Raw genomic sequence first — 21162 nt, 5'->3', positions numbered from 1 at the left:
ATAACAAAAAACCCACCAAATTATTTAGGGGGCTTGAGAAAACCTTATGGAGGCTTCAGCCATCATAAAGTTTGACCAGAGACGGATAAAAACAAGCACACAGAGTCTGAAGTACCAGGTGTATTACATGCTAATGGTGCAAAGCTGCAGCTATGCTGATGAATGTTCACACCGGATGATTCAAGGTGAGATTATACCTGCGGTTCACTTCCTGGACACGTTTGTAACCCGGAGCCGACTTTATGAAACCGCCACCATTATATGAGCTGAAGTGTCACCTAGTGTGAACGCCGCCCCCACCAAGCTCAGAGAAAAGTTCAAGTCTGACTGGGAGCGCGGCTCAGAATCCCCAGCAGCGTGTTTACACAAGTAGCAGTTCCAAGATAAGACCAAATTATGCGAGTTCTTCCTCCGACAGTCAAGTCCAAACAGAGCCGACAGCTGAACATGGAGCAGGTTCTGAGAAGAGCTGACTAAATCTGCAGCTGCATGTTTGCAGTTTGCAAAGACCCATTATGATATGGAGCGCCGTTTGTGACAAAAATGACCCAATAATTTGGGTCAGAAGAGAAAAAAAATATGAGTTCATATTTAAACAAAGTTATTCATTAATAAATGTCAGCTTCAAACATTTTAATTTGCAAGATAAATACTTAGCTCTATGTTAGCTAAATAATTAACTAGCTCAGAGCTAAATATTTAGTTTGGAATTAAATAGCTTCTTGATTACATATTTTTTGAGCTAAATATTTAGTTAACTCAATTTAACTAAGTATTTAGCTTGGTAACTAAATAGTGAACAAGCAATCTAGCTCTAAATTAAATATTTAGCTTCCTCTGAGCTACATATTAAATTAATATGCAAATTCACTTGCCAATAAGCAGTGGATTATCAAAATAAAAGCTGGTTCTTCAGAACGTCCATATAAATTCCACTGTTGAACATCTAACAAAGCTCATTCTTTAATTGTCTTGAGCTGAAAGCAACACCAAACTAAATATTTAATTTGCATCTAAATATTTAGTTTATTAGCTAATATGTAGCCTGCTAAATAAATATTTTTCTTCAGGCTAAATGTTTTTTTTTTTTAACTTTGGCATTTATAAATGACTGAATAACATGGTAAAAATACGACTGTGAAAAATGAACCCACATTTTTGTCTCCTCTGACAGGCTAAATAACCCAAAGTGTCGCAGATAATTTTGACTGTGCAGCACCCCGTACCTCTCAGCTCTGAACTGATGCAAACTGTTGGATCAGCTTTTCAGAACTAAGAAGGTTGTAGGAACAGTTCCTCCTCTGAACAGTTCACCTCCTTTAGATTGGAGGAAAATGCTGCCCTCCAGCCACCGATGCAGCCAGCAGGCTGGGACCTGCCTCTGACAGCAGTGATGATGGGTAAACAAGGCCTGCAGCTGTTTCCAAGCTCTGACGGAAACACGTGAGCGCCAATCCAAAGTTAAAGCCATGCGATGGTTTATTCTGGGGGATTTTAGACATGCAATTGGTCTAAAACACATGAAACCCGAGCAGAGAGGCAGGGTGAGAACATGCCCATGAACCCACCTGTAGCCCGTCGATGCCCCGAGTCCAGACTGCGCTGCTTCCTCCGAAAGGCGACCCGGTTGAAGCTCTCCATTTTCCCCTCATCCATGGCCCGCTCAATCATTCAGACTGACCGATTCTGAGGATTTCACTGTGAGGTCGAACAAAGATCGAAAATAAAAAGTATGTTTTCAGAAACGCGCTCCCTTCTTCCCAGCAAATCCAAAGCCGAGCAGCGGCGGCTCCATGCGCGTCCCCGTCACTGGTCCGCGGTCCGTCCGGGTCCGTCCGGGTCCAACAAGCGGCACCCGACCAGCGACCGGCTCAGGAGCTCAGGGAGCGGCTTACGGCGGGCCAGCTTGGTGCTGGTCTCCCTCCAAAGTCACCTTGATGGGGGTGTAGCTCTGAGCCCGGCCCGCCCCTCTGGTTCTGTTCGGGAACTTTTCCAAGATAAATAATCAGAGGCAAGTAATTACTGAGTCTGCAGGTTTTCTGCTGAAACACAACAACACTTCAGACTATTGTTCTTTGGTTTGAACTACATTTTTATTTTTTACAAATACATTTAAATCAGGTTTAGCTCTCATTTGTCATATTTCTTTCAACTATAGTAAACCTGTCAACTTCTGAAACCGCATATAAGGAAGTTAGATGCTTTATACTAGTTTATAAACTAGTGGAGGTGCTAGATTATAATTTCTAATTGCCGGATCTGTAATTAAATGAATTTTAGTCAAAAATTATAAGTTCTCAGTTCAAAACAATCTCCTTTCCTACTAAATTATTGAATAAATAGAAATATGAGCTCAACAATAAAGATATTTATTGTTCTGAGCTGAACCTTTTTCTTTTACTTGAGTGATTTATTTATGGGGGAAATGTTGGTGCTCGGACCACAGCAGCTCATTTCCCATAGCTGAAAATAACCAGGAAGGCAGAACCAAAGGAGAAATCTTTTATTTGTTGTGTATCCAGTTTAACAATGTTTCAAATGGTGGAGAAACTGTAAAACCCACAATATCCCAGCCTACTGCAAGCATTCCTGTCAAACCACGGCTTGTTTTCAGGAACCCGGTTAGTCTCTCCGCTCAGACCAAAGTTAATGAGGCAGCACAGATCCAGCTGCTGCCTCTTCATCACTCTGTAGTTGCAAAAGTATCAATCTGTGGTGAACAAGTGAACACACACGCAGAGCAGGACGTCCACTCAATGGTGTCCTTAAACACACCAGTACTGGCTGTGGAGGTTCAGGTTTTAAATCCAACTTAGGACACAATATGAGAATGTTGGAAAGGTGCAGAGAAATGAAACTTTCTTGCAGTTGCCACAATTTCTGCGTCTCAAAAAGAGACAAAGCTTTAGTTTTGTAACAGAAAAGGAATTTGTCTCTTATCTGGAGCTCTCTGTTCCTTTGACCTTCCCACACAGTTACTGGCAGAAATGTTTCACCCAGACCCGCCTGTGATTGCTGCTGCTGCTGTATTGCTCAAATGCATAGTGCAGAATTGTGCTTGTGCTGTACTGCATTCTGTCTGGGGAAGCAAAGGGAGGCGGCGACACGGAGAGGCTGCGATGGGAGCCGCTTTTACAGTTACTGTCAAAAATTAACACAATTATTACATTTATTTCGCCTGTCACAAGAGAGAAACATGGCGGCAAAGTCATATTTTCACAGCATTATTCATTCATTTATAAATGTTATATATTATTTAGCAAGCTAATCATTTAGTTGACCAACTATACATTTAGCTCCAAGTGAGTAAGGTACACATTTAATGTAAAACTAAATATTTTGTTACACGCTAAATATTTAATTTCAAACTAAATATGAAGCCAGTTCAGAGCTAAATATTTAGTATTCTTAACTTGCTAAATCTTTATTTATCAAGTTAAATATTTAGTTGTTTCTGACCCAGCTATTCAATTTGGAACTAAGCATTTAATTTGTAAACTAAATGTTTAGCTTCAAACTAAATATTTTAGGTTAAGCTACGTATTCAGTTAAAAGCTAAACATTTAACTTGCTAGCTAAATATTTAGTTTGAACTGTGACATTTATAAGTGAATCTATAACCTGATGAAAACATGCTGGTAATATTTGACTGTAACTGTAAAAATGGACCCCAAAGTGAGGAGCTGCAATGGTTTTTTTCTTTCTGTGCCACAATGAGGAAAAGAATCAGCATCATGACTGAAAAGTCTGAAAATACTCAACGAGGAAAATACAATGAGTCGATGGCGGAGACCTTAATGCAGCCGTCATTTAAACCGGAGCATTTCAAAATAAAAGCAGCTCAAAACGCCGGATCAAATCCTGAGCTACAAGCATCACTGTAAAAAATGTCTAATAAATAAACAAGAAGTGATATAAAACAGTCTTTGTGTATCTAATTTAAAAATATTAAAATAATTCATAAATAAGCGTCGCAAGAAAAACCTGTGAAAGAAAAACAGCTGAAATCCACCATCACAAACACGAAACCTTCTCCTGTCATCAGTCCGCTGGATCCGCCGGGCCAAAGTGTCTGAGAGCTACTTTGTAGAAAAAAACCTCCATTCATGATTTATTTGGTTGTTATTCTCACAAAACTCTATATGGTTTATATTTGTACGCTTTTTTCTAGAAGGCGTCTAAATCAAATGTTTATTTTTGTTTAGTTTTTGATGGAAGATCAAAACAGACTGTGTCGTGAAAGTGAATCTGTGAAAGCGATAACTTCGACTCCACAGCAGGAATGAATTCTTATAAAAAACATGAGACAGAAGAAAAACATACAAGCATTAATAAACCCCGTAAATAATAAATAGTCAATAAATTAGTAATAAATAACAGAGAACTAAAGGAAAGATTCCAGTTCAGCGTCAGCAGCATTTCTGCCGGTCAGTCCTCCTGCAGGAAGTCGCATCCAGAAAACGGGGAGCGCTTCCTGCGTCTCTTCTACGACCCAGGTAGCCGGGAGGCCCGCCAGAACCGGGTCAGAACCGGACCAGAACCGGGCCGGGTCCGGCCGGGGTGGGGGACAGAGGAGGCCCCTCCCTCATCCAGGGCACGTCTGCCTCTGCGTGGCTCCTATGGGTCCGGGCCGGGGGCGGGGCTAGGTGCAGGGGGCGGGGCTAGGTGCCGGGGGGGTGGGGCTGGTGGGCCATGCAGCTACGCGGGTCGCACGGCGAGAGGAGGCTGCGACTGCTGGACAGGACCGCTTGGTATTCCTGGAGGTCTTCCAGAAATTTACGACTGAAAAACAAAAACAAAACAAATGAGAGAAACTTTTACTGAGCAACAGGAGGATAAAAACGGTGAAATGTGTTAAAAAAAGAATCAGTTCACTCAGGAAAATGGAAACATTTTGGGAAAAGGAGTTTAGCTTTCCTGTAAAGAGCCAGTTTGCTTGCAGGAAACAAAGTTGCTGGCAGCAGCTGGGTTTGCTGAGCAAAACGAAAATCAGAGTCTGGCTGTGCAGCGTCTGCAGATTAGTCACAAAAATCTGCACAAAATGCAGAAAATAAACCAAACCAGAAGCAAAAAGAAGCTCAGAGGAGCATCCAGACCCCATTCAGGCATTTGCTGCATGATTTGGAAATAAAAATCTAAAGAAACGTCAACCTGCTTAACTTAGGCTGGCCTCTATAGCTTCTCCTACCTGGGGTCAAAGTTCACCTTCCAGCAGGATGACCCCACAAAGCACAACACCCCAAAAATGACCAATTAAAAGCTGGTTCTGCAAAGTATCGACTCAGAGCGACTTGATGCAGATTCACAGCAAACTGGTTTGTTTCTGTTCCCACAGACAAAAACGCCCCAGAAGGCCAGATCTTCATTATACTGGCAGCATCATGCTGAGGGCCAGATCTTCATTATACTGGCAGCATCATGCTGAGGGCCAGGTCTTCATTATACTGGCAGCATCATGCTGAGGGCCAGGTCTTCATTATACTGGCAGCATCATGCTGAGGGCCAGGTCTTCATTATACTGGCAGCATCATGCTGAGGGCCAGGTCTTCATTATACTGGCAGCATCATGCTGAGGGCCAGATCTTCATTATACTGGCAGCATCATGCTGAGGGCCAGGTCTTCATTATACTGGCAGCATCATGCTGAGGGCCAGGTCTTCATTATACTGGCAGCATCATGCTGAGGGCCAGGTCTTCATTATACTGGCAGCATCATGCTGAGGGCCAGGTCTTCATTATACTGGCAGCATCATGCTGAGGGCCAGGTCTTCATTATACTGGCAGCATCATGCTGAGGGCCAGGTCTTCATTATACTGGCAGCATCATGCTGAGGGCCACGTCTTCATTATACTGGCAGCATCATGCTGAGGGCCAGATCTTCATTATACTGGCAGCATCATGCTGAGGGCCAGGTCTTCATTATACTGGCAGCATCATGCTGAGGGCCAGGTCTTCATTATACTGGCAGCATCATGCTGAGGGCCAGGTCTTCATTATACTGGCAGCATCATGCTGAGGGCCAGGTCTTCATTATACTGGCAGCATCATGCTGAGGGCCAGGTCTTCATTATACTGGCAGCATCATGCTGAGGGCCAGGTCTTCATTATACTGGCAGCATCATGCTGAGGGCCAGGTCTTCATTATACTGGCAGCATCATGCTGAGGGCCAGGTCTTCATTATACTGGCAGCATCATGCTGAGGGCCAGGTCTTCATTATACTGGCAGCATCATGCTGAGGGCCAGGTCTTCATTATACTGGCAGCATCATGCTGAGGGCCAGGTCTTCATTATACTGGCAGCATCATGCTGAGGGCCACGTCTTCATTATACTGGCAGCATCATCCTGAGGGCCAGTCTTCATTATACTGGCAGCATCATGCTGAGGGCCAGGTCTTCATTATACTGGCAGCATCATGCTGAGGGCCAGGTCTTCATTATACTGGCAGCATCATGCTGAGGGCCAGGTCTTCATTATACTGGCAGCATCATGCTGAGGGCCAGGTCTTCATTATACTGGCAGCATCATGCTGAGGGCCAGGTCTTCATTATACTGGCAGCATCATGCTGAGGGCCAGGTCTTCATTATACTGGCAGCATCATGCTGAGGGCCAGGTCTTCATTATACTGGCAGCATCATGCTGAGGGCCAGGTCTTCATTATACTGGCAGCATCATGCTGAGGGCCAGGTCTTCATTATACTGGCAGCATCATGCTGAGGGCCAGGTCTTCATTATACTGGCAGCATCATGCTGAGGGCCAGGTCTTCATTATACTGGCAGCATCATGCTGAGGGCCAGGTCTTCATTATACTGGCAGCATCATGCTGAGGGCCACGTCTTCATTATACTGGCAGCATCATGCTGAGGGCCAGATCTTCATTATACTGGCAGCATCATGCTGAGGGCCAGGTCTTCATTATACTGGCAGCATCATGCTGAGGGCCAGGTCTTCATTATACTGGCAGCATCATGCTGACGGCCAGGTCTTCATTATACTGGCAGCATCATGCTGAGGGCCAGGTCTTCATTATACTGGCAGCATCATGCTGAGGGCCAGGTCTTCATTATACTGGCAGCATCATGCTGAGGGCCAGGTCTTCATTATACTGGCAGCATCATGCTGAGGGCCAGGTCTTCATTATACTGGCAGCATCATGCTGAGGGCCAGATCTTCATTATACTGGCAGCATCATGCTGAGGGCCAGGTCTTCATTATACTGGCAGCATCATGCTGAGGGCCAGGTCTTCAGACGTACTGGCAGCATCATGCTGAGGGCCAGGTCTTCATTATACTGGCAGCATCATGCTGAGGGCCAGGTCTTCATTATACTGGCAGCATCATGCTGAGGGCCAGGTCTTCATTATACTGGCAGCATCATGCTGAGGGCCAGGTCTTCATTATACTGGCAGCATCATGCTGAGGGCCAGGTCTTCATTATACTGGCAGCATCATGCTGAGGGCCAGGTCTTCATTATACTGGCAGCATCATGCTGAGGGCCAGGTCTTCATTATACTGGCAGCATCATGCTGAGGGCCAGGTCTTCATTATACTGGCAGCATCATGCTGAGGGCCAGGTCTTCAGACGTACTGGCAGCATCATGCTGAGGGCCAGGTCTTCAGACGTACTGGCAGCATCATGCTGAGGGCCAGGTCTTCAGACGTACTGGCAGCATCATGCTGAGGGCCAGGTCTTCATTATACTGGCAGCATCATGCTGAGGGCCAGGTCTTCATTATACTGGCAGCATCATGCTGAGGGCCAGGTCTTCATTATACTGGCAGCATCATGCTGAGGGCCAGATCTTCTCGTTTCAACCAGGAAAAGAAGCTGAAAAATGTGTTTTTCTTCTTTCTGCATCCATCAGGACCCAAAACCATTCGATAAAAGTTTAACTTCAAAGCACGACTGGAAAGAAAGACAACAAAAACACAACAGATACAAACATGTAGAGGCCTCAGCTGTTGCCTTGGATACACAAAGCAAATCCTCTGCTGGGTTTGATCAAACGACTTTTTGTGGGCCGTGTGCCAAAAAAAACTATTCTTCATTCTCCTTTATGATGATTTAAAATCAATTTTAAAAGTTTTGTAAACTTTCCTGTCCATCAGCCTCCATTTTGGAACTAAACCCAGACGATAAAGAGATTCAAGCGGCTCCGTCTTCGCTGAAGGAAAACCTTTTGGCTGGTTTTTGAACCATGAATACGGAGCGCTAATCCGACCAGCGAGGAATTATCAGTGGATAACTATTACAAAACTGTCAACTGGCTAAAGATTCCTGGATGGAAGTTGCAACACTGTCGTTCTCGGAAGAGACCGTCTGCAGGAAAAGCAAATGAAAAGATGCAGAAAAGGAGGGATTGCGTCTGAGCATGGATTCATATTTAAAATGTAATAAGTGTGAAAAAGAACGTTAATGTCTCCATTTGTCTTTCTGCCCGGCCAAAGCAGACTGGAGTAGATGCCGAGGATCAGAAATCAGCACAATTCATGGGTAATTGCTTTGAAAATCAAATTCTCATCGCTGTTTTTAACATCACAAATGAGTAAATTTAGTTTCTGGGACAAATGTAGACGGTTGAGTCCAAGCTCCAAGTGGAAAAATAAGCATCTAAAGATAACTGCCATGCAAAATTACACATGCAAAGGGAGAAAATCGTCAACCCTGGAATGAAAAGTGGATCATTTTGATGCCGTGTTTTATTCATAAACTGCTACAGTGCGACTGCAGAGAACATGCAGGACCAATTATCCAGATGCAGAGGTGTGAGAAGGCCAGCAGCTTCTCTAGCGGGTTACCTGCGGGCTAAGGAGGCTCTCCCTCGCCTTAGTTGTGGGGAGAATGTCGGTACTGAGGCAGAAGGCTGCTGACAATCTACAAAAAACTGATAAATTAGACAGATATATAGAGTGGTGACACTCGAGGTTAGTTCACACTGAACACTAGACATTTATGAAACAGCTGCGGCTTCAACGAAAGCATCAGCATGAACTGGAACCGGTTACTGGCACACAAACAGCTGATTGTACCCTGCTCTGGAATAAAACACATGAAGAAGACATAATCCAACACTGCCACCTAGTGGTGCAGATGTGTTACTCTGGGTCAGGATCGGACTGAGGAGGCGAGCCATGAAACACATGGTAGTTATGATTAACATAAGTTACGTTGATGTGAAATAAATCATTTCTAATGGTACTTCCTAAATCTTCCACTAGGAGGTGCTATGAGTCACGACGCATAAACTGCTTCTGCAGCCATTTTTGGTTCCTGGTTGTCATGTTTTCAAATATTAAGTGTCAAAATACGGAGCAACAATTTTTTAAATATTGAGTATCAAACACTTTAAACTGAAAATACTGACATGTAGAAAATACCGATGATTAAGAGGAGAAAGTTCTTTATACCATAGAAACTTTCTCATAATACAATAATGTACAAACTGTGAAGTTGAAAAAAACACATCTTGATTTGCAACTTTTCTTTTTTTTAATCTGAAGATTTTTTCTTTTTCCTGAGTCGATGCTCTGTAGAATCACATTGTTGCTGCAAGTTTTTGGTTCTAACTTAGCAAAACAAAAATGAGGATGAGCCTTTATATAAACCTTTAAAAACACCTGGCTGTGCTGGGCAAACGTTCACTAACCCAGAAATCAGACATAACGTGTCATTTAGCTTCTTTTGATAACTTTTTTGAAGCGCTAAATTACTTGGATGTTTTGCAAAGTTTGCTAAGTCCAGCTAACTTTGCAGCTCACCACTGAGGTTCAGCTTTACCACGGTGTTCAGAACAGCTGAGAACCGGCTTTTCTGTAAACAGCTGCAGACAGACGGTCGTAACAGAACCGACCCTCAGGTACAAAGCTGACGCCTGGGGTGAAATTAAAGGTCACACACACGACTCACTTTGGGTGGGCTGCTTTTTATCTTGGGCACTTTGGCGCCGCGGCCGCGGTGAATCTGCTCGTGGTCAAACTCCAGGTCCTCCAGCCGCTGCGTCAGGGCGAGCTTCTGCTGGATCGCCATCCTGAGGAGGGAGTTGAGCGTCTTCTTCTCGTCCTCTGCTGCGGCCAGCTGCCTCTGCATCTCGTCCAGCTGGGTGACGTACTCATCACACCTGCAGACAGACGGAAGGTGAGGAGGTTTGTCCCTGCAGGCCAGGGAAGCCATTCCTCTGCTGGAGTTCCTGACCTCGTGGCGAACATGGCTCTGAGAGAGGAGAAGGTGGCAGCGTCTTCCTTCAGAGCCTTCAGCTCGTTCCTCAGCTTCATCATGGTCTCTGTCACCACTGACTTTTCATTTTCATACTTGCTCTTCAGGTTAGCCAGGGCATTTTCTGCTGTCTGCAAGAACAAATATTTAACTATGAATTTCACTGAAGAATCTATTGAACTCAGAAATTCTAACTGTTTTGCAAACATTCAGCTGTGCAAACGGCTGGGTGGTCGTAGCCCCGCCTTCGAGGTGCAGCTCCTCCTCAGAGCTGCGGGTTCTGAGCTTCTGCCTCACAGAGCAGCTCTGCTTCACTCGGCTCCTTCAGACTAGCCAGCGGCAATTAGCAAACACATGGTGGTAAAAATGTAGTTAAAGGGTTAATAGAGGAGCCATGCTGGGATGACTTCCTGAAGGCGGAGCTTCAGAAAGAGCAGGAGCTTCTTAAAGAGACAGAGGCCCAATTTCAAGACAAATTTTTTAAAGTCATATTTCATATGAAAAGCATTTTTATAACAACTGAAGGTAATTATGCTATAAAATGGAACTACGTGCCTGAAAACACATCATCTGGAACAAACGTCCAGAAAACAGCGAAACAGCTGAAACACTGAGTTTGTTCCAACATGTTCAGAGCTGCTTTTGAATAATAATAAATGGAATATTGATCAACATAATTGATGTTCACTGATGATTTTAACAATGACACTGTACAAAATACTGTTTTTGTTGATTGTTGACTGTTTGGTGTTTTCAGCACTTGTGCTTTGATTTACAAAACAGCCACTTTGAAAAAATGATAAATCTTTTTAATAGCTATTCATCAAAAGAAGCTATTTAATAAAAGAAGTATTTTACCTGTTTATTGGCCTTGAGGACGAGGCGCAGCGTGGCGATCTGCTCCCTCTTGGTGCTGAGCAGCGACTTGAGCTTCAGGATTTCCTCCATGCACGACTCCTTGTCCTTGTCCAGCATGGTGGCCATCTCCCTGGCTGCAGCTCTCTGCCGGGACAGCTGCAGCGAGCGGTCCACGGCCCGCTGCAGGTGCTTGATCTGGTCTCGGATGATGGCGTTCAGGTTGTAGATGTTCATCGGCTCCCTCCGCAGGTCGCCGCCCGCGTCCGACGGCACCGGAGACGGGCAGCGGGATATGCTGATGGAGGGCGAGCCGCCGATGTTATGGATGGGGCTGCTGTGGCAGGACGACGAGTCTGCCACGCCGCCCGCCGTGTTGCCCGCCGCGTTGCTGTGGTGGGCGTCTCTGGACGGAGAGTCCATTGGGCTGCGCGGGGAGTCGGGCGAGCAGGCTGCGGACACGGCGGCGAGGCGGCGCGCCAGGCGGGGAGACAGCAGCGCCCGCGGATCCTCGGGGCCCTTCAGGCTGCCGCTGCGTGTGATGCGGCTCTGCCGGTAGTAATCCAGCATGACGCGGTTGGGCGTCTCGTTGTTGCAGAGGCAGACGTGGTGGTAGAGCTGCGCCAGCTCCTCGCTGAAGGTCACCAGCTCGTCCTGCGCCGCGTTCAGCATGCTCTGGCTCTCCGTCGCCGTGTGTGATGCGGCGCGCAGCTCGGCCTCCAGGCCAGCCACGCGCTCCCGGCTCTCACGGTAGCTCCGCTCCAAATGGGAAACCTGAGTATATTCAAGAAATCGGTGAGATTATGGGCGTAACACCAGAATGGTAATTGTATATATGCTTTAGGTCTGTTATTATTTTAGTAATCAACTTTTCTGACTATTAACTGAATAAAAACTGGAACATTCTGCAGCCTGTCAGGAATGCTAATGCTAGCTAGCAGAGCCGCTGATGAGGGCAGAAAAACTGTTTTCCTTTAATGGGAAGCTGATTCTCTACCAATACAACATTTAGCAGGGAGTACATGAAGTGATTGACAGCGCTAAGCCCCTCCTCCTGGCTCTGATTGGTTGTTTTTGGTGCATTTCTTCAGACAGCAATACCAGCTCAGGCAGAAGTGGAGAGTATTTGATCAGATGAAGAGGTTGGTGTGTGTCTGAGGTAGCGAACCTGCTCAGTCAGCGCCTGGACCCGGTCGTCGTTGTGGCAGTCTCCCTGGCCCTCCACCGCCTGGTTGTACTTCTCCTTTAAGGCTTTGAGCTCGGCCTTCAGGTCGATCACCTCCGTCACCGCCACCTTGTACTTACACTCCAGGATCTCAAACCCGTGGATGTCAGGGTCGAGGCGGCCGTTGGACGACGGGGAGCCGCCGTCTGGCTTCTCGCTCTCTTGCGGGTCGTCCAGCTCCTTGTCGGCGTTCAGGTGTTTGAGGGCGTTGACGTTTTCGGTGAGGCGATGGACGCGCTCGTTCTGCTCCGTCAGGGCGCCCTGCGTGTGCTGCAGCTGGGTCTGCGACTCCTGCAGGGTCATCAGCAGACCCGCCTTCTCACGCTCCACCTGCAGGACGGAGGTGGAGAAGGAAAAGACCTGAAATACTGACGGCAGTTCTCTGTTTTTACCTTTTTATTTACCTTTTTTGTCTTTTTATTTCCTGTTCTGGCACTAAATCAGTTTTACTTGAAGAGCATGTTTTGTTGTTTTTCCCATTTTGAGCAGTGGCTGAAATAAATGGGCCTCCAGATGTTTTGATGTTTTGACATTCCAGCAATAAATTAGGTTCGTCAGCTCGTTATAAAAAATTAAATAACAGCAGTCAATTTTTAAAAATAATATTTTAACAGTTATTCATTCGTTTACTGTTATATGTCAGAAACTAAATAATAAGCAAGCTAAATATTTAGTTAGGAAGCTAAATATTTAGTTAGGAAGCTAAATATTTAGTTAGGAAGCTAAATATTTAGTTAGGAAGCTAAATATTTAGTTAGGAAGCTAAATACTTAGTTAGGAAGCTAAATACTTAGTTAGGAAGCTAAATATTTAGTTAGGAAGCTAAATATTTAGTTAGGAAGCTAAATACTTAGTTAAGAAGCTAAATATTTAAATATTTAGTTAGGAAGCTAAATATTTAGTTAGGAAGCTAAATACTTAGTTAGGAAGCTAAATATTTAGTTAGGAAGCTAAATATTTAGTTAGGAAGCTAAATACTTAGTTAGGAAGCTAAATATTTAGTTAGGAAGCTAAATACTTAGTTAAGAAGCTAAATATTTAAATATTTAGTTAGGAAGCTAAATACTTAGTTAGGAAGCTAAATACTTAGTTAGGAAGCTAAATATTTAGTTAGGAAGCTAAATACTTAGTTAGGAAGCTAAATATTTAGTTAGGAAGCTAAATACTTAGTTAAGAAGCTAAATATTTAAATATTTAGTTAGGAAGCTAAATACTTAGTTAGGAAGCTAAATATTTAGTTAGGAAGCTAAATACTTAGTTAGGAAGCTAAATATTTAGTTAGGAAGCTAAATACTTAGTTAGGAAGCTAAATATTTAGTTAGGAAGCTAAATATTTAGTTAGGAAGCTAAATACTTAGTTAGGAAGCTAAATATTTAGTTAGGAAGCTAAATACTTAGTTAGGAAGCTAAGTATTTAGTTAGGAAGCTAAGTATTTAGTTAGGAAGCTAAATACTTAGTTAGGAAGCTAAATATTTAGTTAGGAAGCTAAATACTTAGTTAGGAAGCTAAATATTTAGTTAGGAAGCTAAATACTTAGTTAGGAAGCTAAGTATTTAGTTAGGAAGCTAAATATTTAGTTAGGAAGCTAAATACTTAGTTAGGAAGCTAAATATTTAGTTAGGAAGCTAAATACTTAGTTAGGAAGCTAAGTATTTAGTTAGGAAGCTAAATATTTAGTTAGGAAGCTAAATACTTAGTTAAGAAGCTAAATATTTAAATATTTAGTTAGGAAGCTAAATACTTAGTCAGGAAGCTAAATACTTAGTTAAGAAGCTAAATATTTAAATATTTAGTTAGGAAGCTAAATACTTAGTCAGGAAGCTAAATACTTAGTTAAGAAGCTAAATATTTAAATATTTAGTTAGGAAGCTAAATACTTAGGAAGCTAAATATTTAGTTAGGAAGCTAAATATTTAAATATTTAGTTAGGAAGCTAAATATTTAGTTAGGAAGCTAAATACTTAGGAAGCTAAATATTTAGTTAGGAAGCTAAATATTTAAATATTTAGTTAGGAAGCTAAATATTTAGTTAGGAAGCTAAATACTTAGTTAGGAAGCTAAATATTTAGTTAGGAAGCTAAATACTTAGTTAGGAAGCTAAGTATTTAGTTAGGAAGCTAAGTATTTAGTTAGGAAGCTAAGTATTTAGTTAGGAAGCTAAATACTTAGTTAGGAAGCTAAATATTTAGTTAGGAAGCTAAATACTTAGTTAAGAAGCTAAATATTTAAATATTTAGTTAGGAAGCTAAATACTTAGTTAGGAAGCTAAATACTTAGTTAGGAAGCTAAATACTTAGTTAAGAAGCTAAATATTTAAATATTTAGTTAGGAAGCTAAATATTTAGTTAGGAAGCTAAATATTTAAATATTTAGTTAGGAAGCTAAATATTTAGTTAGGAAGCTAAATATTTAGTTAGGAAGCTAAATACTTAGTTAAGAAGCTAAATATTTAAATATTTAGTTAGGAAGCTAAATATTTAGTTAGGAAGCTAAATATTTAGTTAGGAAGCTAAATATTTAGTTAAGAAGCTAAATATTTAATTAGGAAGCTAAATATTTAGTTAGGAAGCTAAATACTTAGTTCAAAAATGAAATATTTTTGATCCAACCTATGTATTTAGTTTGGAGATAAATAGTTAGCAAGCTAACAGTTAGCTCCAAAGTATTTAGTTAGCAAAATATTTAGTATGAAGCTAAATTTGCTGCTAACTAAATATTTGTGACATTTATAAATAAATGAAAAACATGGTGAAAATATAATTTAGATATATTGCTGTTAATTTTTGTCTGTATCTTTAAAAAGGGCATCAGCCTCTAATTAATCCACAAATAGTATAAAATGGTAAAGTAACCATATCAGCAGTGGGAAACATTTCCACTAATATTGCAGAAGGAAATTTAATTCCCAGAATCCCTCTGGATCCCAGCTAATGCATCTAGTAATAACTTTATTTGATATTAATGACAGTCTGGAATGATTCAAGCTTGATTCTAAATCAGATGCACAAAATGGACAAATATAAAAATTTCTCTTACATCTGAGCTCATAACCTGAACTATATAATCTTCACAGATTTAATATTTATAAACCTGTTAGTTTATGAGTTTAATATGTTTACTGCAATGTTTGCTGGTCTGCTGTGTATAAAGTCTAATGTCAATTTAAAATTTTAGCTATATATACATATAAAGAGCCTCATTGATGTTTATTCTTAACTATTTGGTGCAAAAAACTGACTGAAAATGGATTTATTCACTGCATTTATTCACTGCATGTTTATGTGTTTATGTAGGTTGAGATGGACATGAAAACGACGCTTTAAACCTTTCAGACCAGCACAGAATCAAAACTGTCAGGTGATTTATTACCCCATGAAGTTATTTTCATGTGGTAATAAGGTTTGTGGTGAATTTCCATCCTAAAGAAAAATATATAAAACTTCAGTAATTTCACAACGAGATATTAAGATTCATGGAAAAACCTCATGAAAACCTTTTAAAATAGCAGAAAGTACGATGGCCACCGTAAGAAAGGCGGTAAAAATGGCTTCCAGTATTCAGTTATGAACTGATTAGTACATTATTGTGCAATAAAACGCAAAAGAAAAAGAAATTCCCCATGTCCTCTACAGGGCTCCGTACATTTTCTAGAAAATTTTTGACTTCTTGAGCTCAGAAATTTCCATGTTTTTTTTAGAAAATTTCTGAGATTCATCTCCAAATCTCTGAGTTTTTCTAGCAATTTTACTTCTCTTGTATCCTAAAGGCCCTAATAATCCGTCACATTGATGTAATCAAGTATGATTTACCAGATTATAATTGGTGAAGAGCCAGATTAGTTATTCTATCAGCTTGTTGTCTAAAAGCTGCACTAAAGCGTTTAAAACGATCGACGCATGTCGGCTGATTCCTCCGCCTCAGCAGATCTGCATCATTTAAATCACATGACTCACCTGCAGCAGCTGCTGCTTCAGCTTCTGCATCTCGGACAGGTTGAGCTCGCTGAACAGGTCCGGCACCAGGCCGTCCGCCTTCCTGCCGGCGCGGTAATCCCCGCTGGCCTTGGCCAGGACGGGGCCGTGGTGCAGGTGGCCGTTGCAGCGGTTGCTGTCCTCCATGTTGCCGTTGGCAGCAGGGATGGCGTTGGGAACGATGCCGCCGCCGCCGCCGCCGGTCTCCTCGGCGAACTTGAGGCCCTCGACGCCGGTGACGGTGAGCGCCAGGTGGGCCCCGGCCCCGTACACGCTGTCGCTCAGGCTGATGTGGTGGGCCAGCTCCTTCCTCAGGTTGTTCTTCTGCTCGCGCTCCGTCTTCAGGGCGTCCAGCGCTTCCTCCAGCTGTCCCTCTGAGATGTCCTTCAGACGCAGAGCGTCCTCCAGCTGGCTGTTCAGGAGGACCGTCTCCTCCTCCAGAACTTTGATTTCATGTTTCAGCCCCTCATACTCCACCTGCAGCGCAGCAGGAAGGACAGCAGTCACTCAACTGGACACACTGCTGGGTCCCCAGTCACTCAACTGGACACACTGCTGGGTCCCCAGTCACTCAACTGGACACACTGCTGGGTCCCCAGTCACTCTGACCAGAAACTGGTTTCTACCTTCGTGTCAAAACTTCAGATTCATACAATTAAAAACTTCAAAAATTTAACAAAAATATAATTACCCAAAATCACAATGAATTAAAAAAAACCCCTCCTGGATGAATGGATGAATGAATGGATGGATGGATGGATGGATGAATGGATGGATGGATGGATGAACAGATGGATGGATGGATGGATGGATGGATGGATGGATGGATGGATGGATGAACAGATGGATGGATGGATGAATGGATGGATGGATGGATGGATGGATGGATGAACAGATGGATGGATGGATGAATGGATGGATGGATGAACAGATGGATGGATGGATGGATGGATGGATGGATGGATGGATGGATGGATGAATGGATGGATGGATGGATGGATGGATGAACAGATGGATGAACAGATGGATGGATGGATGGATGGATGAATGGATGAACAGATGGATGGATGGATGGATGAACAGATGGATGAACAGATGGATGGATGGATGGATGAACGGATGGATGAACAGATGGATGGATGAATGGATGGATGAACAGATGGATGAACAGATGGATGGATGAACAGATGGATGAACAGATGGATGGATGAACAGATGGATGGATGGATGGATGGATGGATGGATGGATGAATGGATGGATGGATGGATGGATGGATGGATGGATGAACAGATGGATGAACAGATGGATGGATGGATGGATGGATGAATGGATGGATGGATGAACAGATGGATGGATGGATGGATGAACAGATGGATGAACAGATGGATGGATGAACAGATGGATGGATGGATGGATGAACAGATGGATGAACAGATGGATGGATGAACAGATGGATGGATGGATGGATGAACAGATGGATGAACAGATGGATGGATGAACAGATGGATGGATGGATGGATGAACAGATGGATGAACAGATGGATGGATGGATGGATGGATGAACAGATGGATGAACAGATGGATGGATGAACAGATGGATGGATTTATGGATGGATGGATGGATGGATGGATGGATGGATGAATGAATGAATGAATGAATGAATGGATGGATGGATGAACAGATGGATGGATGAACAGATGGATGGATGGATGGATGGATGGATGGATGGATGGATGGACGGACGGATGGATGGAGGGATGAATGGATGAATGGATGGTTTTCCAAACTTTTCCAAATGGAAAATTTTCCAGCCTGAACAGAAACTTTCAGGAACCAGAGAGTTTCTCTAAGTTTGTGCTTTTATTCTGAAATCTGAATGAATTCCGTTTCCTGTTGAATTAACCCCTGACACACCGGACAGCGTCGCCCTCTGGACTTCAAAGTAAAAGCATGCATTGGCCAGACAGGATGTGATCCAGGTGGAGGACCAGCTGAAGCTGCAGACCATCAGCACAGTGCGACCCGAGTGACCAAAACAAAGCAGCTGCTGCTTCTCCAAACTGATGACCAGTCAGACAGGATCACATTTCCTCGTGGCGGGTAAAGTGAGAACGCATACATGTCATGAGTGGGTGAAAAGTAACACCGTAATGACGTGCAAACTCTAACCCAATAGGAGAACAAAGTGTTGATGATCATCTTTGTGACCTGGCTCTGCTTGAGCGTGGAGACCAGCTTCTGCAGGGTGATGTTCTCCTCCTCCAGCTCGCTGTAGTCCTGGAGGAGACGCGTCTCCCTGAACTTATACTCCTTGATCTCCTCCCTCATCCTGCTGCGCTGCAGGTCCAGCATCTCGTTGCTCTGCAGGAGAACCAGAACCAGAACCAGAGAGACAGTTTAATAGCAAAAGGCTGATTAAGAGCCTGAGTGAAGTTCAGGTTTTACAGATTTGGTGCCAACGATGCACAAATTACATTTTGCTACCACACAAACACTTGACACCAATTTTGTTAGATTTGGTTCATGTGGAGTGGCTGGCTGACCTTTTAACCTTTGAACTTTCATTATCTTCAAACCAAAAGCAGCACAAACAAAACATTTTACTGCACAAACGTTTGACAGCAACTGCGTCTGATTTGAAGAAGGCGGGGGGGAAACTTCACTCAGGTTCGATAGAAGAGTGAAGGAATGCAAACTTTCCAAAAACTACGTTTCCAGACTTATTGTTAGTGAAGGGCGACACGGAGTTAAACCTTTAACACAATATTTGCTGCACTGCTGTGATAACGATAGAAGTTAAGATAAAAACAATTTATTTATTCTTTTTGTTTTGGCAACTCTACAACTGTGACATTAGCCGAGTAAATAATTGAACAATTTGACATTTCCAAAATAAATTAACGTGTTTCTAATGGAAACACGTTAATAAAAAAACAAACAACTCACGTTTTTAGATAAATAGTTTAGGCACTAGAATTAGGTCGTCTATTTCACAAAACTGTGACGGAAACACTTTTTTTTGTTTCCATCAAACAATCAAGAACCGGATGTTGCCGCTGGCGCGATCCACGAAGAAGAAAATGACAGGAAGTAGTAAAATTATCATGTCTTTTTAATGACGTGAACAAACTTATTCGATTTTTAATACGTTCCTTATTTAGTAGAAATAGCACAACTGTGAAACTGTGTTTTTTCGACATAAGCGGAATATAAGGTTTGCGCACATTTATAATGGAAATGCAGCTTGTGTGTCACAGCAATTATAGTCCCACAGAAACAAATACTGGTCATAAGAAACATCCCCATTTGTAATGCGCTTCTTTAGGACACCAGCCACGTATAGAAATCTGATCTGTACTAAACTGCACACGGTATTTTTAAATTTATTGATGTTTATTATTTTTTATTGGACAAACTGTAGAGAAAATATTAGAGCTGCCAATCTGACAAAACGACAGATGGGGGGGAATAAAAACATCATTAATTGTAATTTATTGTGGCAATAATAAATCAAAAATTCTTATCATGATAACAGATTTATCACAATAAAAGCCCACCCCTACGCACATGTTGACATCACTCTTTTATCTGTAGATAAACAATTAAAGCTGAAAGCAGCAGATTAATTTTTACTGAAATACGACTGAACATGTATGCTAACATGCAACTTTTGACAAATTTTATGTAAAGAAAAGCAAAAAATAATGAACTTTTTCCAGAATATGTGAGCATCTGTTCCCTGTTTTTGCTGCAGAGCTGCCTGCAGCTCCCCTGCAGCCGTCTGTGCATAAAGCTGGGCAGAAATGCTGACCCAAAGAGAGTGAGGGGGCCTGAAGACATTTATAGCGCAGAGACGTGATTTAAAAAAAAAATCCATAACGTCTACAGTTGAAACCAGAAGTTTACATACACAGAATCAAACACAAATATTTCTATTTATTAAATACCAAAACATTGAACTAGTTGACCTGAAGCCTCTTTCTGACCTGCATGCTGAGGCTCATCGTCCAGCTGCAGTTTTAACTTCCTGGTTGATGTATTTAGATGTTGCTTAAATATTTCTACACAATGTTTTTTCCTCATAATGCCATCTACTTTATGAAGCGAACCATTTTGAAATACAGCCCCACAGCATGATGCTTCCCAGTGGCGCAACTACACATTATTCAGGTGGATACGAAAACATAGATCGGCGCCAAACCCCCCCCCCCTCCCCCCCAGGGCAGGAACCTAAACCCCCCACCGAGGCAACAATACATGAAAGGTAAAACTCGCTACATTTACCTCGTTATGTGCGCGAGGTGAAGGAGCGTAAGGCGCTGAATTGCATGGGAAAACATCATCGGCTTTGGCGCCCCCTCTGGTGCTGCGCCCCTATGCGTTGCATACCCTGCGTACCCACTTTTTGCGCCACTGACGCTTCCACTAAGCTAAAACCAAAGGAGCAACATCTGCAGTAGCAAAGTTTATGAAGTGCAGCTTCACATGATGTGCGCTGGCCGTCGTCTCCTGCTGCAGTTTAATTTAAGTTCACTGAACGAGGGGGAAAATGTGGGTAAAGGAAACTGCAGCGGTTGTTCTGATCCATTTAGTGAATGAGTGAGGTGTGTTTAATGGGAGCGGCCCAGTTCGCCCAGTCACTGCACAGTGCCGAGCTCAGGGCATTTCACTGATTCCCAGCTTAGCACCGGATTTGCCCCCCACAATGGGGTCGTTGCCGTGGCGTCTGACCCCAGCTCGAACTCCTGAGCCCCCCCACACCGCGCCTGCAGCCATGCTGGCGTCTGGAGGGACGAGCACGCATCATGTTTCCTCTGTGACAAAGGTTGGAGCGTTTGTCCGCGCGACCTCTTGACCTTTGGCAACTTTTTGACCCAATTAGTTCAACAAAG

At 42.9% G+C, this 21162-nt stretch overlaps 2 protein-coding genes across 6 annotated transcripts in view; both read right to left on the bottom strand.

The window, feature by feature from the left end:
• The window catches only part of fgd4a (FYVE, RhoGEF and PH domain containing 4a), a 58501-nt gene extending 56578 nt beyond the window's left edge, over positions 1-1923 (bottom strand). Inside the window, exon 1 of the mRNA XM_008436503.3 lies at positions 1569-1923. Within this exon, the coding sequence (XP_008434725.2) occupies positions 1569-1671 (103 nt within the window). The 5' untranslated portion in view covers positions 1672-1923. The remainder of the gene's footprint in view (positions 1-1568) is intronic.
• Positions 1924-2488: 565 nt separating this feature from the next.
• The window catches only part of bicd1a (bicaudal D homolog 1a), a 40959-nt gene continuing 22285 nt past the window's right edge, over positions 2489-21162 (bottom strand). Inside the window, exons 3-10 of one of the 5 annotated variants that reach the window (XM_081608395.1) lie at positions 18440-18631; positions 16251-16745; positions 12240-12626; positions 11075-11845; positions 10196-10347; positions 9911-10121; positions 8803-8888; positions 2489-4782 (exon numbers count right to left, since the gene is read on the bottom strand). In XM_081608395.1, coding sequence (XP_081464521.1) covers positions 4662-4782; positions 8803-8888; positions 9911-10121; positions 10196-10347; positions 11075-11845; positions 12240-12626; positions 16251-16745; positions 18440-18631 — 2415 coding nt within the window. In that variant the 3' untranslated portion in view covers positions 2489-4661. The remainder of the gene's footprint in view (positions 4783-8802; positions 8889-9910; positions 10122-10195; positions 10348-11074; positions 11846-12239; positions 12627-16250; positions 16746-18439; positions 18632-21162) is intronic. The other 4 variants (XM_081608396.1, XM_081608397.1, XM_081608398.1 and 1 more) reach the window with 4 other exon arrangements.

This window comes from Poecilia reticulata, chromosome 6, assembly GCF_904066995.2.
Source record: "Poecilia reticulata chromosome 6, P_reticulata-male-v2, whole genome shotgun sequence".
Taxonomy (NCBI): Eukaryota; Metazoa; Chordata; class Actinopteri; order Cyprinodontiformes; family Poeciliidae; genus Poecilia; species Poecilia reticulata.
This window is presented reverse-complemented; position numbering and strand designations above follow the sequence as displayed.